Raw genomic sequence first — 16052 nt, forward strand, 5'->3', positions numbered from 1 at the left:
TTTGTGAAATGTACCAAATTCATAAAAATGTAACATGCAGTTAAGTTAATATGTTGCATGGAATGGATTTTACAAAGGCTAATAAAGGGGCTGTAAAGTTTTAAAAAACATGGCTGCTTTTAAAGTGGTTAAGGAATGTATTCAATAGTCAGTACAAAAGACTAATAAAAAATTATATGACACAATCACCTATAAATATCAATCCCAAATCATGCTAAACAAAAACAAAATGCATAGAAACAAGCACTACAACAAAAACAAAAATACTGTTTACAAACGAGACCTAAAAACACTTCCTGAAGACAGAGCAACTTTAGATTCATAACTTCATAACCACTAATAACTTCATAACACAAATAAAGAAATTAGACAGATATCAATAAAACATTGGCTGATCCTATTGGATCCTCCTATTGACCCTCCCCAAAAAAACAAATCTGATATTTAGGAGATCAGCCGCATTAAAAAACATCCTTGCCGCTAGTAAATTAAAAGAATGTCAACCTCTCAAATATCAGTTCTACTCCTTCTTCCCTGCCCTCAAATGCAATTACATATGTAATCGCCAAAAATGCCCATGGAATCCAAAAATGTATCTACCTACTGGAGTGCCCATATGGCCTCCATTATGTAGGCAGAGCCATCCAACATGTGAGAATGAGACTGAATACCCACCAGTCGAAAAAAAGGTCATCCTATACACTGCACAGTGTGCCCAGACACTGCACTATGTACCCCAAGAAGATCCGAGTGTTCTCAAACTTACACTAATAGAACAGGTCTCTAAAACCGTACATAATAGACCAGCCACACTGGAAAAACAAGAAAACTTCTGGCTATTTAAACTATAGTATTTGAAGGGGTCCGTATTTGGAGCTTCACTGAACTCTTTTTCTCTGTGTGGAAGAGCGCTAAGGCCCTGTTCACACAGATTTTTTTTGCAAGCAGAAAATATATGCCTCAGAATTCTTTCAGGAATTTTTGGGCAGATTTTGAACTGCCTGCACATATTTTTCTGCATTTATTTGCTGCGGTTTTCGCCCGCGGCCATTGAAGATAATGCAAGGACCGTGGGCAAAAAATTACATGAAAAGCGCTTAGAAATGACTGCCGCTTGTTTTTCTGCCTCCCATTGATTTCAAGAAAGGACATGCCAATTTTTTTTCCCGCAGGCGGCCAAAAGCCGTCCGGGAAAAAAAACCCTTCTACTTTCCATTGAAATCAATGGGGGATGAATTTGGCCGTTTTTGGTGCTGATTATGATGCTGTTTCCGCATCAAAATCAGCTCCAAAAAAGTCAACTGACCCTAATAGTTTTCGTTGATCCATCACTGACAATCAACATCTACGACGGTTTCAGGGGAGATTCCATAGCAGCATCATTAAAGCTTTAGGGCTCATGCACATGCCTGTAACATGGCTCTGTACAAACTTTAAGTTGCATGGGGCTGTAACATAGCACCCATAGAAATGTCTGGGCTCTTACTTACTGTCAAGAGAGCAGTCTAATAGCCCCTATAGATGTCATGACTGTCACTAAAATGTCCAGATTAGGCAAAATTTAAAAGTCTGAGGACTTTTCAGGACCTACAAAAAAGAGCATACTTGTGTGAAAGAGGACTTAGACTAGGGCTGGGCAATTAATAGAAGAAAAACTAAACCGAATTTTAGTGCAGATCACAATGTCATCTTGCGCATTTCGGTTTTATCGATTCGTTTTATTTCCTGGTTTCAAATGTATCTGCATCCTGAGGAGCCAGATACAGTTGAATCCAATAGTAGAGCAGGGAGCCATTAGCTCCCTGCTCTACCATTCACTATGTAATGTCAGCCGCTCATGAATTAGCGCAGACAGGAGCGATGGCGTCACTGCCTCGCGCCTGTCTGTGCCGTGCCTCTCACTGCTCGTCACAGACAGGTGTGAAGCAGTGACGTCATCGCACCTGTCTGCGCTGAGCAACACAGACCGGAGGAGCAGAGGGATCTCCTCCACTCGTCGTTGGAACGGGGTTAGGTGAGTATGTATTTTATTGTTTTTATTACGCACTATTGGTGCTGTGTGGGTGCAGTTATGTGGGCATTAAACTGCGTGGGGGCAGCTGTGGGGAATTATACTGCGAGGGGTCAGCTCTGGGGCATTATACTATGATAGGGCAGCTATGGGGCATTATACTTTGTGGGGGGCAGCTATGGGGTTTTTATACTGTGTGGAGGGCAGCTATGGGGGCATTCTAATGTATAGGGGAAGCTAGGGGGGCTTTATACTATGTGGAGGGCAGCTATGACACCATTACACTGTGTGGGGGCAGAAATGGGGCATTATACTGTGGGGCAGCTATGGGACATTATACTATGTCGGGACAGCTATGGGGGCATTACACTGTTTATGGTCCACTATGGGGGCATTATACTATGTGGGAGCAGCTATAGGGGCATTATACTGTGTGGGGAGCACTATGGGGCATTATACTATGTTGGGGCAGCTATGAGGACATTATACTGTGTGTGGGCAGCTATGGGGAGATTATACTTTGTGGGAGAAGCTATGGAGCATTATACTGTGTGGAGGGCAGCTATAGGGTCATTGTACTGTGTGGGGGCAGCTATGGGGGCACTATGGGGGCATTATACTGCATAGGGGCACTTTGGAGGCATTATACTGCGTGGGGGCAGCTATGGGGGCAATATACTGTGGGGGGCAATGTCAGGGGGTATATTATATACAGTAGTATACAGCAGGCTCAGGGGATATATATTAATTTAATGGCAAAGAATGCAAATTGAGAGTTTGGCATGCAAAAGGGGTGTGGCCTAAATAATCGTTCATTAATCGTAATCAAGGTTACATGTTCAATTGTTTGTGATTTTGATTTAGGTCATAATCACCCAGCCCTACCTTAGGCCTCACGCACACTATCTTAATATGGATTTGCATTGTCCAGATAGTACGGTGCCCATAGCTCACTGCGCTTCACAGAGGCACCATATAGTGGCACAACGAGCGCCTACAGAAATATATTATTTTGCCATGTACATAAGGCCTTAGAGTCTATAACACCTGCATTTAATAATTATTCTTCAGCGGGGATATTATTATATGCAATTTACTGTATGTCTTCTGAATAATGCAATGTTTTAGGTGGTTATTAGACAGTGCCAGCATTTCCTTTTGCTAGAGACACCCCCTACCCCATGGTTTCACTATTTATGGCTTAGCCTTTAACCCTTATTGTTTCCCATATATATTCCCAAGCAAAGCTCCATGCTTATGGAAACATACTTAGGTAGATAAATAATATAATACCATATAACAACATAAAAAGATGTGTAACATGAACACCCTAGACATTCTAGACAGCATGCATCTGATGCCGTGGGCCTCTCTATTACAGTCTTTTGGCTGGTCTGGTTTTGATACAGTACTACTAACACAATATCAGGTTGCATCTGTACATTGAATATTAAACTGCATTATATACTGTGAATAATATTTTTATAATGTTAATCAATGTAAACATTATTTTTCTCCTAGTTGTTTCAAGCTAATGAAGAACTGATGTCCTTTCCGCAGGATTCATATCTGTTCTCATACCTTTGTAAAAACTCTTGAATTGTTTGTACTGAGTGCAGGAAGGAAGCTCGCTATGGGACTTTTCCAAGCTGACACCATATGTGTAGAGAGCTGTATTGTTTCTCAGAGGCTTTCTATTTTTACTTGGAAAGTTCTCCACTTCTATACACTGTAGATACTGACAAGTGACGTTGTGTATTTTTTCCATGAATGGCTAATATTAAAGTCATTTTATGTGTTGGATAGCTTATGTTCCCTATTAGTGGAAATCTCCCATCAAATTCTCCATACAATGCAGTGGGACAATAAAAACTAAAAGATAAAATCCTACTTGTGTGATCCTTCTTTCACCTAACAGCAGATATCAGGAAACAGTATGACTGTCTACATACACCATAGATAGTCATGGATATGTTATGTAAAAATCATCGGTATGCAAAAGTAAAAGTAGTATAGTATATATCCATTTTTACATCTCATGTTCTAATATAATTGCAAATCTTTATACTGTATGATTGGAAATGCTGCCTGGGCTCCAGCCTATACCAAAGTTCACTTCTTGTTCCGTCCATCCTTTTTGTTCACTTTTTATTTTTATATTTTTATTTAATAATCTGCATTTAACCAGGGTTAAGTTCAGGCTTTATTACATCAGCATAGTTACTTTATACAGAGTAGGTATAAATTATATAAGAAGCATATACAATATGCACATTGTCATATTAATATAGTCATATTAATATAGACCTATATAGATATATTAATATAGACCTATGTTGTTTGGTTCTAGAATATGGCCCCCATAGATTCCTCTGGTTCCACACTGTACGTCCGATTTAAAAAAAAGTTTTTTTTATCATAGACTCATGAAAAAAAAATGGTTGAATACTTATCACATGACGTAGTATGGAGGAACCATGCATGCAGAGTGCCTAAGGGTCCGCAATGCCAAATTACAGGGTTTGTGCAAAGCCGAATGCATGAGGCCTACAGGAGCTATCCACATTTCTACTGAGTTAGGTCCCATGCACACGACCGTAAAATACTCCGTAATTGTGGTCCGCAATTAGCGCTGATCCATTGGCCGCAGACACCTTTCCGTATGTTACGGAAAGGTGTCCGTGCCGTAGAACCGTGCCGGGAATTAAGGAGCATGTCCTACTTTTCGGATTTTACGGGCCGTGCTCCCATACTGTGTATCGGAGCACGGCACGAAAATGAGGCCCACGGGCGTCGGCGACCAGCCGGCCGTGTTCGCAATCGCAGGCCGTGATTACGGGCACGGCCGTGTGCATGAGGCCTAATGCAGCAGTTCAAATTCCTCTACGTCACCATTATTGTATACATAGTTACATTGCTCACTGAGCAGGTGCAGGGAGTGATAAGCCAATGACCATTGCTCATCTACTTTTGCTGGCAGCAGAACTTAGTGGTTTCTTTTGACAGTATCTAATTGGACACTATTAATTTATGCTGCCTTCTTTTGTTCATATGGACAGTGGCATTAGGGGCTCCTCCTCGAGCGGATTCCCCGGCCAGAGGGTTGTTGATGCTCTGGACGGGGATTCCGGCATCTCAAAGCCCCTAACATCACTGTTCATATATGGACAGTGACGTTAGAGGATCCACCTGCAGCGGAATCCCTAGCCAGAGTGTTGCCGACGCTCTGTCCGGGATTCGGCTTCTGGAGGAGCCCCTAACGTCACTGTTCCTGTATGGATAGTGATGTCAGAAGCTCCCTTCAGGAGCGGACTCCCGGCCAGAGCGTTTCCGACCCTCTGGCAGGGTATAAGGCTCCTAGAGGGAGTCCCTGACATCACTGTAGTGACGTCAGGGGCTCCTACAGGAGTGGAATCTTTGGCCAGAGCATTACCGATGCACTGGCCGGGGATTCCACTCCTAGAGGGAGCCCCTGACATCACTGTAGTGACGTTAAGGGCTCCCTCCAAGAGTGGAATCCCCGGTTAGAGTGTTGCCGAGGCCTTGGCTGGGGACTCCCTAGAGGGAACCCCTGACGTCACTGTCCATATATGGTCAGTGACATCAAGTGCTCCTCCTGGAGCGGAATCCCCACCCACAGCGTGGCCAATGCTCTGGCTGGGGATTTTGCTCCTAGAGGGAGCACTAATGGCGCTCTACATGGGCACTGTGGCACTGTATGGGCACTATCTACAGGGGACATTGTGGTGCTATCTATATGGGCACTGTGTGTGGCACTCTCTATGTGGGCCCTGGCACTTTATATGTGGGCACTGACACTAGGGGCAGCTAAGGGGGCATTATATTGTATGGGGAAAGCTAAGGCGGTGTTATACTGTATGGGGACAGCTATAGGTAGAATTTTACTGTATGGGGCAGCTATAGGGACATTATACTGTATGGGGCAGTTGTGGGGGCATTATACTTTATGGGGCAGTGGTAGAGGCATTATACTGTATGGGGGACCACTATGGGGCATTATACTGTATGGGGGCAGTTATGGGTCATTATACTGTATGGGGCAGCTATGGGGCATTATACCCTATGGGGGTAGCTATGGTGGCATTATACTGTATGGGGCAGCTATGGGGACATTATACTGTATGGGGGCAACTATGGGGAATTAAACTGTGTGGGGCATCTGTGTGGGCATTATACTGTATGGGGGTTAGCTATGGGGCCATTATACTGTATAGGAGTATTTGTGGGGGCATTATACTGTATGGGGTCATCTGTATGGGCATTATACTGTATGGGGTCGTCCATGTGGGCATTATACAGTATGGGGCAGCTATGAGGCATTATACTGTGTGGGGGCAGCTATTTGGCATTATAACGTGTGAGCCACTATGAGGTATTATACTGTGTGGGGGGAAGCTATGGGGGCATTATAATGTATGGGGTGTTTTATGGGGGCATTATAATGTGGGGAGGAATTATAGGAGCATAATACTGTGTGGGCTGAACCAGGTATGTATGGGTGGGGATTGGGCGTGGTTAGAGGAGTAGCTTAAAAGGAAAAAAAAGTGCCATGTCGGTTGTCCCTCTTTACGATACTTGAAAGCTGGGAGGTATGGCTTTACTAAGGTCTATATAGCATGCACAACAAAAGTAGTCCTACTTATTGTCCCCTGTATATCAGAATATCGGCCTGAGGTGCAGGAGTGAGAGACCATTACAGGTCGAAGTGTTTGTTTCAACGTGTCATATCAGTTATAATGGGGAGGTACTGAGCACAGTGGGTAAAGTGCATGATCAATTGTAGTAGAGATAGGCAGAATCTTTGGCATTCATATGGGACATAGAGAAGAGGTTGTTGAGGAGGACAAACCAGAACCACATATGGTTAATACGAGACTACAATATGTCTTAGGAAATTGTTAGTGGAAAATCACCAGCACTGCATGGTGCCTTGAAAACAAGTGTGTTTCATTAGGGTCAGCAGTATATTGATAAAACTAGTGTTAAGCAGTTTCTCAACTAGCCGTTCCTATTGTAGGTTGTTTTTTTGTTTCTCGTTTTCTTATTATGTATAAAGATATTTTTATTTTTTATGTATTGCTAGTTTTAGTACATAAATCATATTATATAACAGATGTCATAGCAAACTACAGGGGCAAGACTAGTCATTTCACCTAATAACTTTAGTATGCTGTAACAATGAACGTTATGAATAAGTGAATAAATGCAGTCTGACGTAATCCTTTAATATTGGAATTACAAGAGGAAATAGCATAAATGCTTCCATGTTGTAATCAAATTATAGGCTAATAAATCCAATGACACTATAATTAGACAACATCTTACGTGCATGGGCCTGCTGTCTGCTTTTTCGAAATCCTACAAAAAAAAATCATCATGCAATGTTTACTGCTGTGTAGTATGCTGCATGTGCATATGTATCTACCTTGTAAATTTAAAAGGCTAACGATAGATGATAGATAGATAGATAGATAGATAGATAGATAGATAGATAGATAGATAGATAGATAGATAGATAGATAGATAGATAGATAGATAGATAGATAGATAGATAGATTTGATAGATTTTTCAGACCAATGGCTTAACAATGGCCTCCTGGTCTGCCAAGTATGGAAGGCTATTAGGCCCTGCTGGAGGCGAGGCCTAATAGGCTTGCTATCAGTGTAAAACTGACCGTTCTAATCCATTGCACTACATAGGTAGTGCAATGTATTAGAATAGAGGTCAGACAGTTGGACCTTCAAAAAATGTACAAAAATAAAAAATAAAAGTTTCATGTAATAAAATAAAAAATCGTCCTTTTTCCCTTATCAAGTCCTGGAGTTATGAAAAAAAAAACAACAATAAACTATACATAATTGGTATCACCGCCTCCATAATGCCCTGAAATGTAATACTATTATGTCTCATTTCCCCAAGCGGTGAGCGCCAAATAAAAAACAATGTATAAAACATTGCCAGAATTGCTGTTTTTTGGTCACCTTACCTCCAAAAATTGAAATAGGAAGTGATCAAAAAGTCACATGTATCCAAAAATGGTACCAATAAAAACTACATCTCGCCTCGGAAATAACAAGCCCTCATTCAGCTCGGTTGATGAAAACATAAAAATAAGTTATGCTTCTCAAATAATGGCAACACAAAAAAGTTATTTTAGTGTGCAAAAATTTGTAAAACATAAAAAAAACATAGAAATTTCGTATCACCGGAATTGTACTGACCTGCAGAATAAAGTTAACATGTCATTTATAAAGCACCATGAACGCCTCCCAAAAAAATAGGGTAAAAAGTGATAAAAAATTCGCAAGTACCCCAAAATGGTACCAATAAAAACTAAAGCTCATCCTGCAAAAAACAAGCCCCCTCACAGCTCCATAGACTTAAAAGCAAAAAAAATTATATGGCGACCCAGACACATGATTTTTTTTTTAAATGTTATTGTGTAAAAGTAGTAAAACATATAAAAACTATATAAATTTGGTATAGCCATAATCGTACTGACCCACAGAATAAGGTTAACATGTAATATATAAAGTACAGCACGGTAAAAAAATAAATAAAAAAAAACTATGCAGGAATTGCTTTTTTTAAAATCACATTTTTTATAAAAAGTGATCATGTACCCCAAAATTGTACCAATAAAAATTGCAGCTTGTCTCGCAAAAAACAGCCCTCATACTACTATGTCTAGAAAAAAAGAAAAAAGTTACGGCTCCCACGAATCAGGAAAGAAAAATATGTGGATGTGCAGGCCCGAGGGGAACATTTCGTATGTTTCTAGAGGTGCCCTAATATCTGAGAACAAGGAATGGGCGGGCCCAATCCTATCTGCTGGAAGTGAGGGTACCCGTATTATACCAGGACTACACTTTCCCAGCAAAATTCCCCAAACTACAAAGGTGCAGAGTGTAACAAACATCCAGACATAATTTTATTATTTTTTACCCCATTTTTATAGCACCTTATTATGGTATGGTATTATAAACTGAAACACCATTAAAAATCCAAACAAAACTAACACCAAGCAAAATCTGTGCTCCAAAAGCCAAATGGCGCTCCCTCCCTTACAAGCCCTACACTGTGCCCAAACAGCAGTTTACTTCCACATATATGGCATCGCTATACCCTGGAGAATTCTTTTAACAGTTTTGGGGGTCTATGTCTGCAGAGACACAAGCTGGGAAAATTAAAATTTTGACTTTGCACCATATGCAGGTCATTCATTTCTGTAAAACTCCTGTGGGGTCAAAATGCTCACAACACCCCTTAATAAATGCCTTTAACGGCGGTAGTTTCCAAAATCCGGTCACTTGACAGGGTTTTATTTCACCTCAGAGCCTCTGCAATTGTGAACCAATACTTTGTAAATCGCCAAATTAGGCCTTAAATTCGCATGCTACTCTTTCACCCCTGAGCCCTGTCGTATGTCCAGGCAAAAGATTGGGGCCACATGTTTCTAAAACCAGCAAACACAACATAACAATTAGAGAGCTGTCTTTTCATGGTGGCACAAGCTGGGCACAATATCTTGGATACTGAATTGGCATATCTATTGAAAAATTGCCATTTTTACTCTGCAATCGTGTGCACACTAATTTCTGAAAAACACCTGTGAGGTCAACATGCTCACTATACCCCTATGTGAATGTCTTGAGGGCAATGTTCTATATACGGTGGGCAGCTGCCCACCTTCCACGGTCCCCCCGCTCACTAAACTTTAAAGCCCGTTAACTGTCACGGGCGGGGGGCGGATCAGTGTTGCCAACCATCCATAAATTTACAGACAGTCCGCAAAAATGGGTGTTTTTTTTCTGTCTTCCGTAGTGTCTGGAAGAAAAAAGCACCGTCCGTGATTTTTCCTTATTCTCCCGGAACTTTGCACTGCACATGCGTCAAAATGTACATCCGCAGTGCAAAGGAAGAGTAGGCCGCGGCCGTGCATATTTTCAGATTCCGCTTGACTTCTGCGGAAATATGCAGACCGCTGCCAAGTGAGGTCAGTGCCGGGAGTGGACGAATGCAGTCACCTGACCTCACATCAGCGACTCAGGTCACCGACCCCAGTTAGAAGTGGTACTCCGCCACTGCGCCGCATAACCTCCTCGGCTCCTCCTAATGGTGAGTCACGTCAGGCAGAGCTGAGAGTGGTAGTAGTAGGCTACCACTGCCGCTCTCCGCTCTGTTTGCAGTGTGGCGCTAGGTACAAGGGGGGTGTGTGTGGTGCTATGTACAAGGTGGGCTGTGTGGTGCTATTTACAAGGGGGCTGTGTGGCGCTATCTACAAGGGGGTCTGTATGGCGCTATTTACAAGTGGGAGCTGTGTGGCGCTATTTACAAGGGGGAGCTGTGTGGCGCTATCTACAAGGGGGGCTGTGTGGCGCTATTTGCAAGGGGGCTGTGTAGCACTATTTACAAGGGAGGCTGTGTGGCACTATTTACAAGGGGGTGCTGTGTCGCGCTATTTGTCTATTTGCAATGGAGAAAGTGATAATGATTGATATCTAGTGGAATAAGATAGTTCACTTTTTTTGTTTTATTCCACACACAGGGGACAGTGGTGTAAGAGAGGGATTCTTTCATTGATGCATATAATTGGTGTTTATAACTGTCTATTTTACTTGTGTACTTGTAATATTATAGTATTTAACAAAGTAATTAAAACTAATTTAAAATACGTTTTCTTATTCTATTATTTCGTACGCTACGTTAGTGTTTACTGGGGTAATAGTTTTAGTCATCAGATCGCCCACCATTGATAGACTTGCCCTGCTCCCTAACTGCTCAGCTCAAGAGCTGCCAAGACTTAGGGTATGTGCACATGCTTAATAAAAAACATCTGAAAATACGGAGCTGTTGTCAACGTTTTTTTTAGCAACTTGCGTTTTTTACGGCCGTTTTTGGAGCTGTTTTTCTATAGAGTCAATGAAAAATGGCTCCAAAAACGTCTCAAGAAGTGACATGCACTTCTTTTTCACGGGCGTTTTTTTACGTGGAACAGAATGCCGTGTTTCCCATTGAAATCAATGGCCAGATGTTTGGAGGCGTTCTGCTTGCGATTTTTCGGCCGTTTTTCCGTTAGAGGGAACGAACATTTTGTGAGGGGTGTAGTTTCCAAAATGAGGTCACTTCTAGGGGGTTTCCACAGTTTAAGTCCCACAGGGGCTTTGCAAAAGCGAAATTGCACCAAGAAACCAAGCCAGCAAAATCTGCACTCCAAAAGCCAAATGGCCCTCCTACAACTCTGAGCCCCACCGTGTGCACAAACAGCAGTTTATGGACATATATGAAGTATTGTTGTACTCGGAAGAAATTGCTTAACAAATGTTGGGATGCTTTTTCTTTTTTTTTCATTGTGAAAATTAAAAATTGTTAGCTTAAACTACATTTTACTCGGAAAAAATATAATTTATCATTTTCACGGGCCCATTCTAGTAAATTCAGCAAAAAATCTGTAAGGTCAAAATGCTCACTACACCCCTAGATGAATTCCCTGTGAGTTGTAGAATCCCAAATGGGGTCACTTCTCAGGGGTTTCTTTTAATTTTTCACATCAAAGCCTCTGCAAATGTGAATCAATACTGTGTAAATCGCCAAATTAGGCCTCAAATTCACATAGTACTCTTTAACTCCTGACCCCTTTGAATGTCCAAGCAAAAGGTTAGGGCCACATGTAAGGTGTTTCTAAAATCGGACAACACAGCATAATAATTAGAGCTGTCTTTTCAGGTTGGCACAAGCTGGGCACAACATCTTGGACACTGATTTGGCATATCTATGGAAAAATTGCCATTTTCACTCTGTAACAATCACTTCACACTAATTTCTGGAAAACACCTTTGGGGACAACATGCTCACTACTACCTAGGTAATTACCTTGAGGGAGTAGTTTCCAAAATAAGGTCACTCAGGATGCTTTTTCTCTTTTATTCCTTGTGAAAATTAAAAATTGTTAGCTTAAACTACATCTTATTGGAAAAAAAAAATTATTTTAAATTTTCCCGGCGCCATTCTAAGAAATTCAGCAAAAACTTGTGCTGTCGAAACGCTCACTACACCCCAAGATGAATTCCATGTTGGGTGTAGTCTCCCAAATGGAGTCACTTCCCTGGGGTATCCACTGTACTAGTATCTCAGGGGCTTTGCAAATGCGGCATGGAGCCCAGAAACCAATCCAGCAAAATCTGCACTCCAAAAGCTAAATGCCGCTCCTTGACTTTTGAGTCGTGTTGTGTGCCCAAACAGTAGTTTATGACCACATATAGGGCATTTCCGTACACGGAAGAAATTGCTTTACGAATGTTGGGATTATTTTTATTCTTTATTTGTTGAGAAAATTGCAATTTTTTAGCTAAAGCTACATCTTATTGTAAAATATGTCACTGCCCAATTCTAATAAAATCTATGAAACACCTGTGATGTCAAAATGCTAACTACACCCCTAGAGGCATTCTTCAAAGGGGGTAGTTCATCAAATGGAGTCACTTCTCGGGGATTTCCACTGTACTAGTACCTAGGGGCTCTCCAAATCCGACATGGCACCCAGAAATTAATCAAGTAAAATCCGCATTCCAAAAGCCAAATGGCGCTTCTTCCCTTCTGAGCCCTGCCGTGTGCCCAAACAGCCGTTTATGACCTCATATGGGGTATTTTCGCACTTGGTAGAAATTGTTTTTCAAATGTTGGGGGTATTTTTATCCTTTATTACTTGTGGAAATGAAAATTTTTAAGCTGTTTTTGTTGGAAAAAAATTATTTTTTAATTTTATGGTCCAATTCTAATGAAATCTATGAAACACCTGTGTGGTCAAAATGCTCTTTTTGGGGGATTTCCACTGTTTTGGCACCACAAGACTTCTTCAAACCTGACATTGTGCCTAAAATATAATCTAATACAAAAATAAAGGCCACCAAAATCCACTAGGTGCTAGGGTCACATGTGGGATACTTCTATTTGGCAGTCACTGTAATAGCTGCTGTATGTATAGTGACTCTGACACACATAATAGGTTCGCTTCACATCTTTACTCTATGTTCGTTGTTTACGTAAAGGCCCGATATATGCCACTGTATGCCAAGCATTGACATACGCCTGTAGGTTATGTTAAAAAATGTATACGATGCCGCATACGTTATTTCCTTTTTTAGGTAGTTTATCTTATAGGAAAGTACAGCAGCCTATGCTATTTTAAACAGTAGAAAAAAAGTCTAGTGACATATATCTGGCCGGCAGATGCCAAAAGGAAACTCTTCTGGCATCTGCCAGGTCCGTAGGGCTTATGGATACTCATATGTGCTTATTTTAAGAACAGAGAATAAAATCCACTTATTTAGCTCACCTCCAGTATGGTGTTCAGGACTTCTTTGGCTTTTCCCATGCCCACATTCTGGGACTGCTGAGAAAGGAGATTTCTGAGGCGATGTCACAAATGTCTTGGTTTCTGACTTAAAGAAACAAAAAGAGGAAAAAAAGATCAATCTATTGTGAAATAATGAAAATATGCACATGTAGTTGTGAATGGAGCAGTAGCACAGGCCACGAAGTTAGATCACATTTGTGAGAAAAGACAAAACATTTTTTTGTTTTAACCTTAATTTGTTTCACAGTTCATGTTTATATTTAGATATGATGTCATGTAACACTAGAGTTTTGGTTAATTCATATTGGGTAAACAATAGGGACATTCATATGCAGATGTTTTTCTCACAGATTTCATATGAAGCAGCGGGAAAAAAAATAAAATAATGGCATGCTCCATCTCATGCCGGTATCCCCCCGCCCCCTAGACCGGGATCACAGTTTTGATGCAGTTTTTCACGCAGTTTTTGGCTCAGCTTTTTGAGCCATACACAAAAGTGCACATAAAAGAAATGAGATGCATCAGTCTTTTCTTTTTACCTTTCCTTCCTTTTGGATCCACTTCAGGCTTTGGCTCCAAAAACGGAGCCAAAAACTGGCACAAAAACAGCATCAAACGTGTGTTTGTGATCCTGGCCTTACTAATGCTGTATTAAGGGTATGTTCATACGGCTTATTTTCAAACGTTTTTTGGGCCGTAGACGAGTCAAAAAATGGCTAAAAATACGGAAGCTGAACACATCTGCCTATTGATTTCAATGGGAAAACGGCATTTCATTCCGACAGGGCGTTTTTTTACATGGCTGTGTGAAAAAATGGCCCGTAAAAAAACACCCCCCGTAAAAAGAAGTGCATGTCACTTCTTGAGCCGTTTTGCGTGCCGTTTTTCATTGGGTCAATAGAAAAAACAGCTCTAAAAACGGCCGCAAAAAACTACAATACTGAATGACATGTTAGACACTTGCGCCAGAATTTTGTGACAGTTTTCTTTTTTTGGAGCATTTCAATCTCTTCCCGACATGCACTGTATATATATGGTGGAGCCCGCTCCATAAGACGAGCACGTCAGCTGTATGTTACAGCCGACACGTCAGCGCAACGATCCCGCTAGTTTAACCCATTGGTTGCCGCAGTCAATAGCGACCGAAACATCTAAGCTGTTAGAAATAGGGGCGGCCTCCTCTGATGTTCCATCGCCCCCCACCGCAAGGCCATTGTTGGGAGACGATGGTTGTCATAGCAGCCCTGGGGCATAATGAATAAAGGACTCGCCATCTTTGTACTCCTATTAAGCCCTGCCAATAGCAGCCTGTCAAACTCACTATATACTGCAAAACATTAGTATTGTAGTATATCAGGCAAGTGAACCAAGGATTGCTGATTGAAGTCAGAATTGAACCAGCATTGCAAATTGTAACTTTTGGCCTTTTTACGCCATCCTCACCACTTTTGTGGAAAGGGTAGTGGTTTCCTGGGAAGGGGGCGGGGCCACAGCTGCATAACAAATTTATTATAATTTACACCAGAAAACTGGCGTCAATTGTATAACGGTTCTCACCGGTTCGTTTGTGGATCCTCTATGTCGTCTGGGAGATGGTGCTTGGAACCCAGGCAACGCTTGGCACAGGCGGCAGGCAAGGATAGTCAAGTTCAGGCAGAGGTCAACAACGGGAAATACAGACAAAGGCAGAAGGGAAGGAAACAGAGAACCAGGGCACAGGGAAACTCACGGTGAACTTGGTTGAACAAGCATGTATGAAAGGAAGGAGGAACCTTAAATAGGAAGTCTTTTGAATTAAGGCGTGCGCTGGCCCTTTAAGACAGAACGAGTCAGCGTGCTCGCCCTCTAGTGACTGCAGCTGCACATCGAGGATGGCAGCCACGGAGGGAGTTAAGGGATGCACTTACCTGACACCGCCCAGAGCCAGCAGATCATCCGGATCTGGTAAGTTGAGCTCGGGATGAGCATGAGGTAATGGAGGGCACAGGAACCGGAGAAGAGGCCGTGGGGAGGATGGGGAACGGCGCAGCAGCCGTTACAGTACCCCCCCTTTACGCCCCCTCTTTTTTGGCTTGCTTGGAATTCTTCGTTCAAAGTCCTTGATGAGAGCTGGGGCGTTGACATTCTCCCATGATCTCTCCTCAGGACCATAATCTTTCCAGTCCACTAAGTACGATAGTCTCCCCCATGTTCATTTGACATCCAGGATCTCTTTAATTTCAAATTCGGCATCAGCCGCAGGAGCAGGATGGACAGGATTTTTTTTTTAAATCGGTTGAGTATAGTGGGTTTCAGCAGAGAAATGTGGAAGGAATTAGAGTTTTTCAGAGACTGAGGAAGTCGAAGTCTGAAAGTTACTGGATTGATCTGTTTAGTTATCTCCTAAGGACCCAGAAACCAAGGAGCTAGCTTGTAACAAGGGGTCTTCAGACGTATGTACCGGGTGGACAGCCAGACTTTATCCCCAGGAAGGAGCTGCGGCGGTATCCTGCGTCTTTTATCCGCGTCTCTCTTAAACCTGGCTACGGCTTTGTGGATGGAGTCCTTGGCCTGCTGCCATATCAGTACAAAGTCACGGTGGACCGTGTTAGCAGCTGGAACCTCAGAAGGCACAGAAACTGGTAGGGGAATTCCTGGGTGCTGGCCATACACCAAGAAGAAAG

At 42.1% G+C, this 16052-nt stretch overlaps 1 protein-coding gene across 3 annotated transcripts in view; it reads right to left on the reverse strand.

Moving 5' to 3' along the window:
• The window catches only part of REPS2 (RALBP1 associated Eps domain containing 2), a 216437-nt gene that overhangs the window by 87888 nt on the left and 112497 nt on the right, over positions 1-16052 (reverse strand). For all 3 annotated transcript variants that reach the window (XM_075852974.1, XM_075852973.1, XM_075852975.1), the window contains one exon: positions 13369-13474. In XM_075852974.1, the coding sequence (XP_075709089.1) occupies positions 13369-13474 (106 nt within the window). The remainder of the gene's footprint in view (positions 1-13368; positions 13475-16052) is intronic.

This window comes from Rhinoderma darwinii, chromosome 2 (assembly GCF_050947455.1).
Source record: "Rhinoderma darwinii isolate aRhiDar2 chromosome 2, aRhiDar2.hap1, whole genome shotgun sequence".
Taxonomy (NCBI): Eukaryota; Metazoa; Chordata; class Amphibia; order Anura; family Rhinodermatidae; genus Rhinoderma; species Rhinoderma darwinii.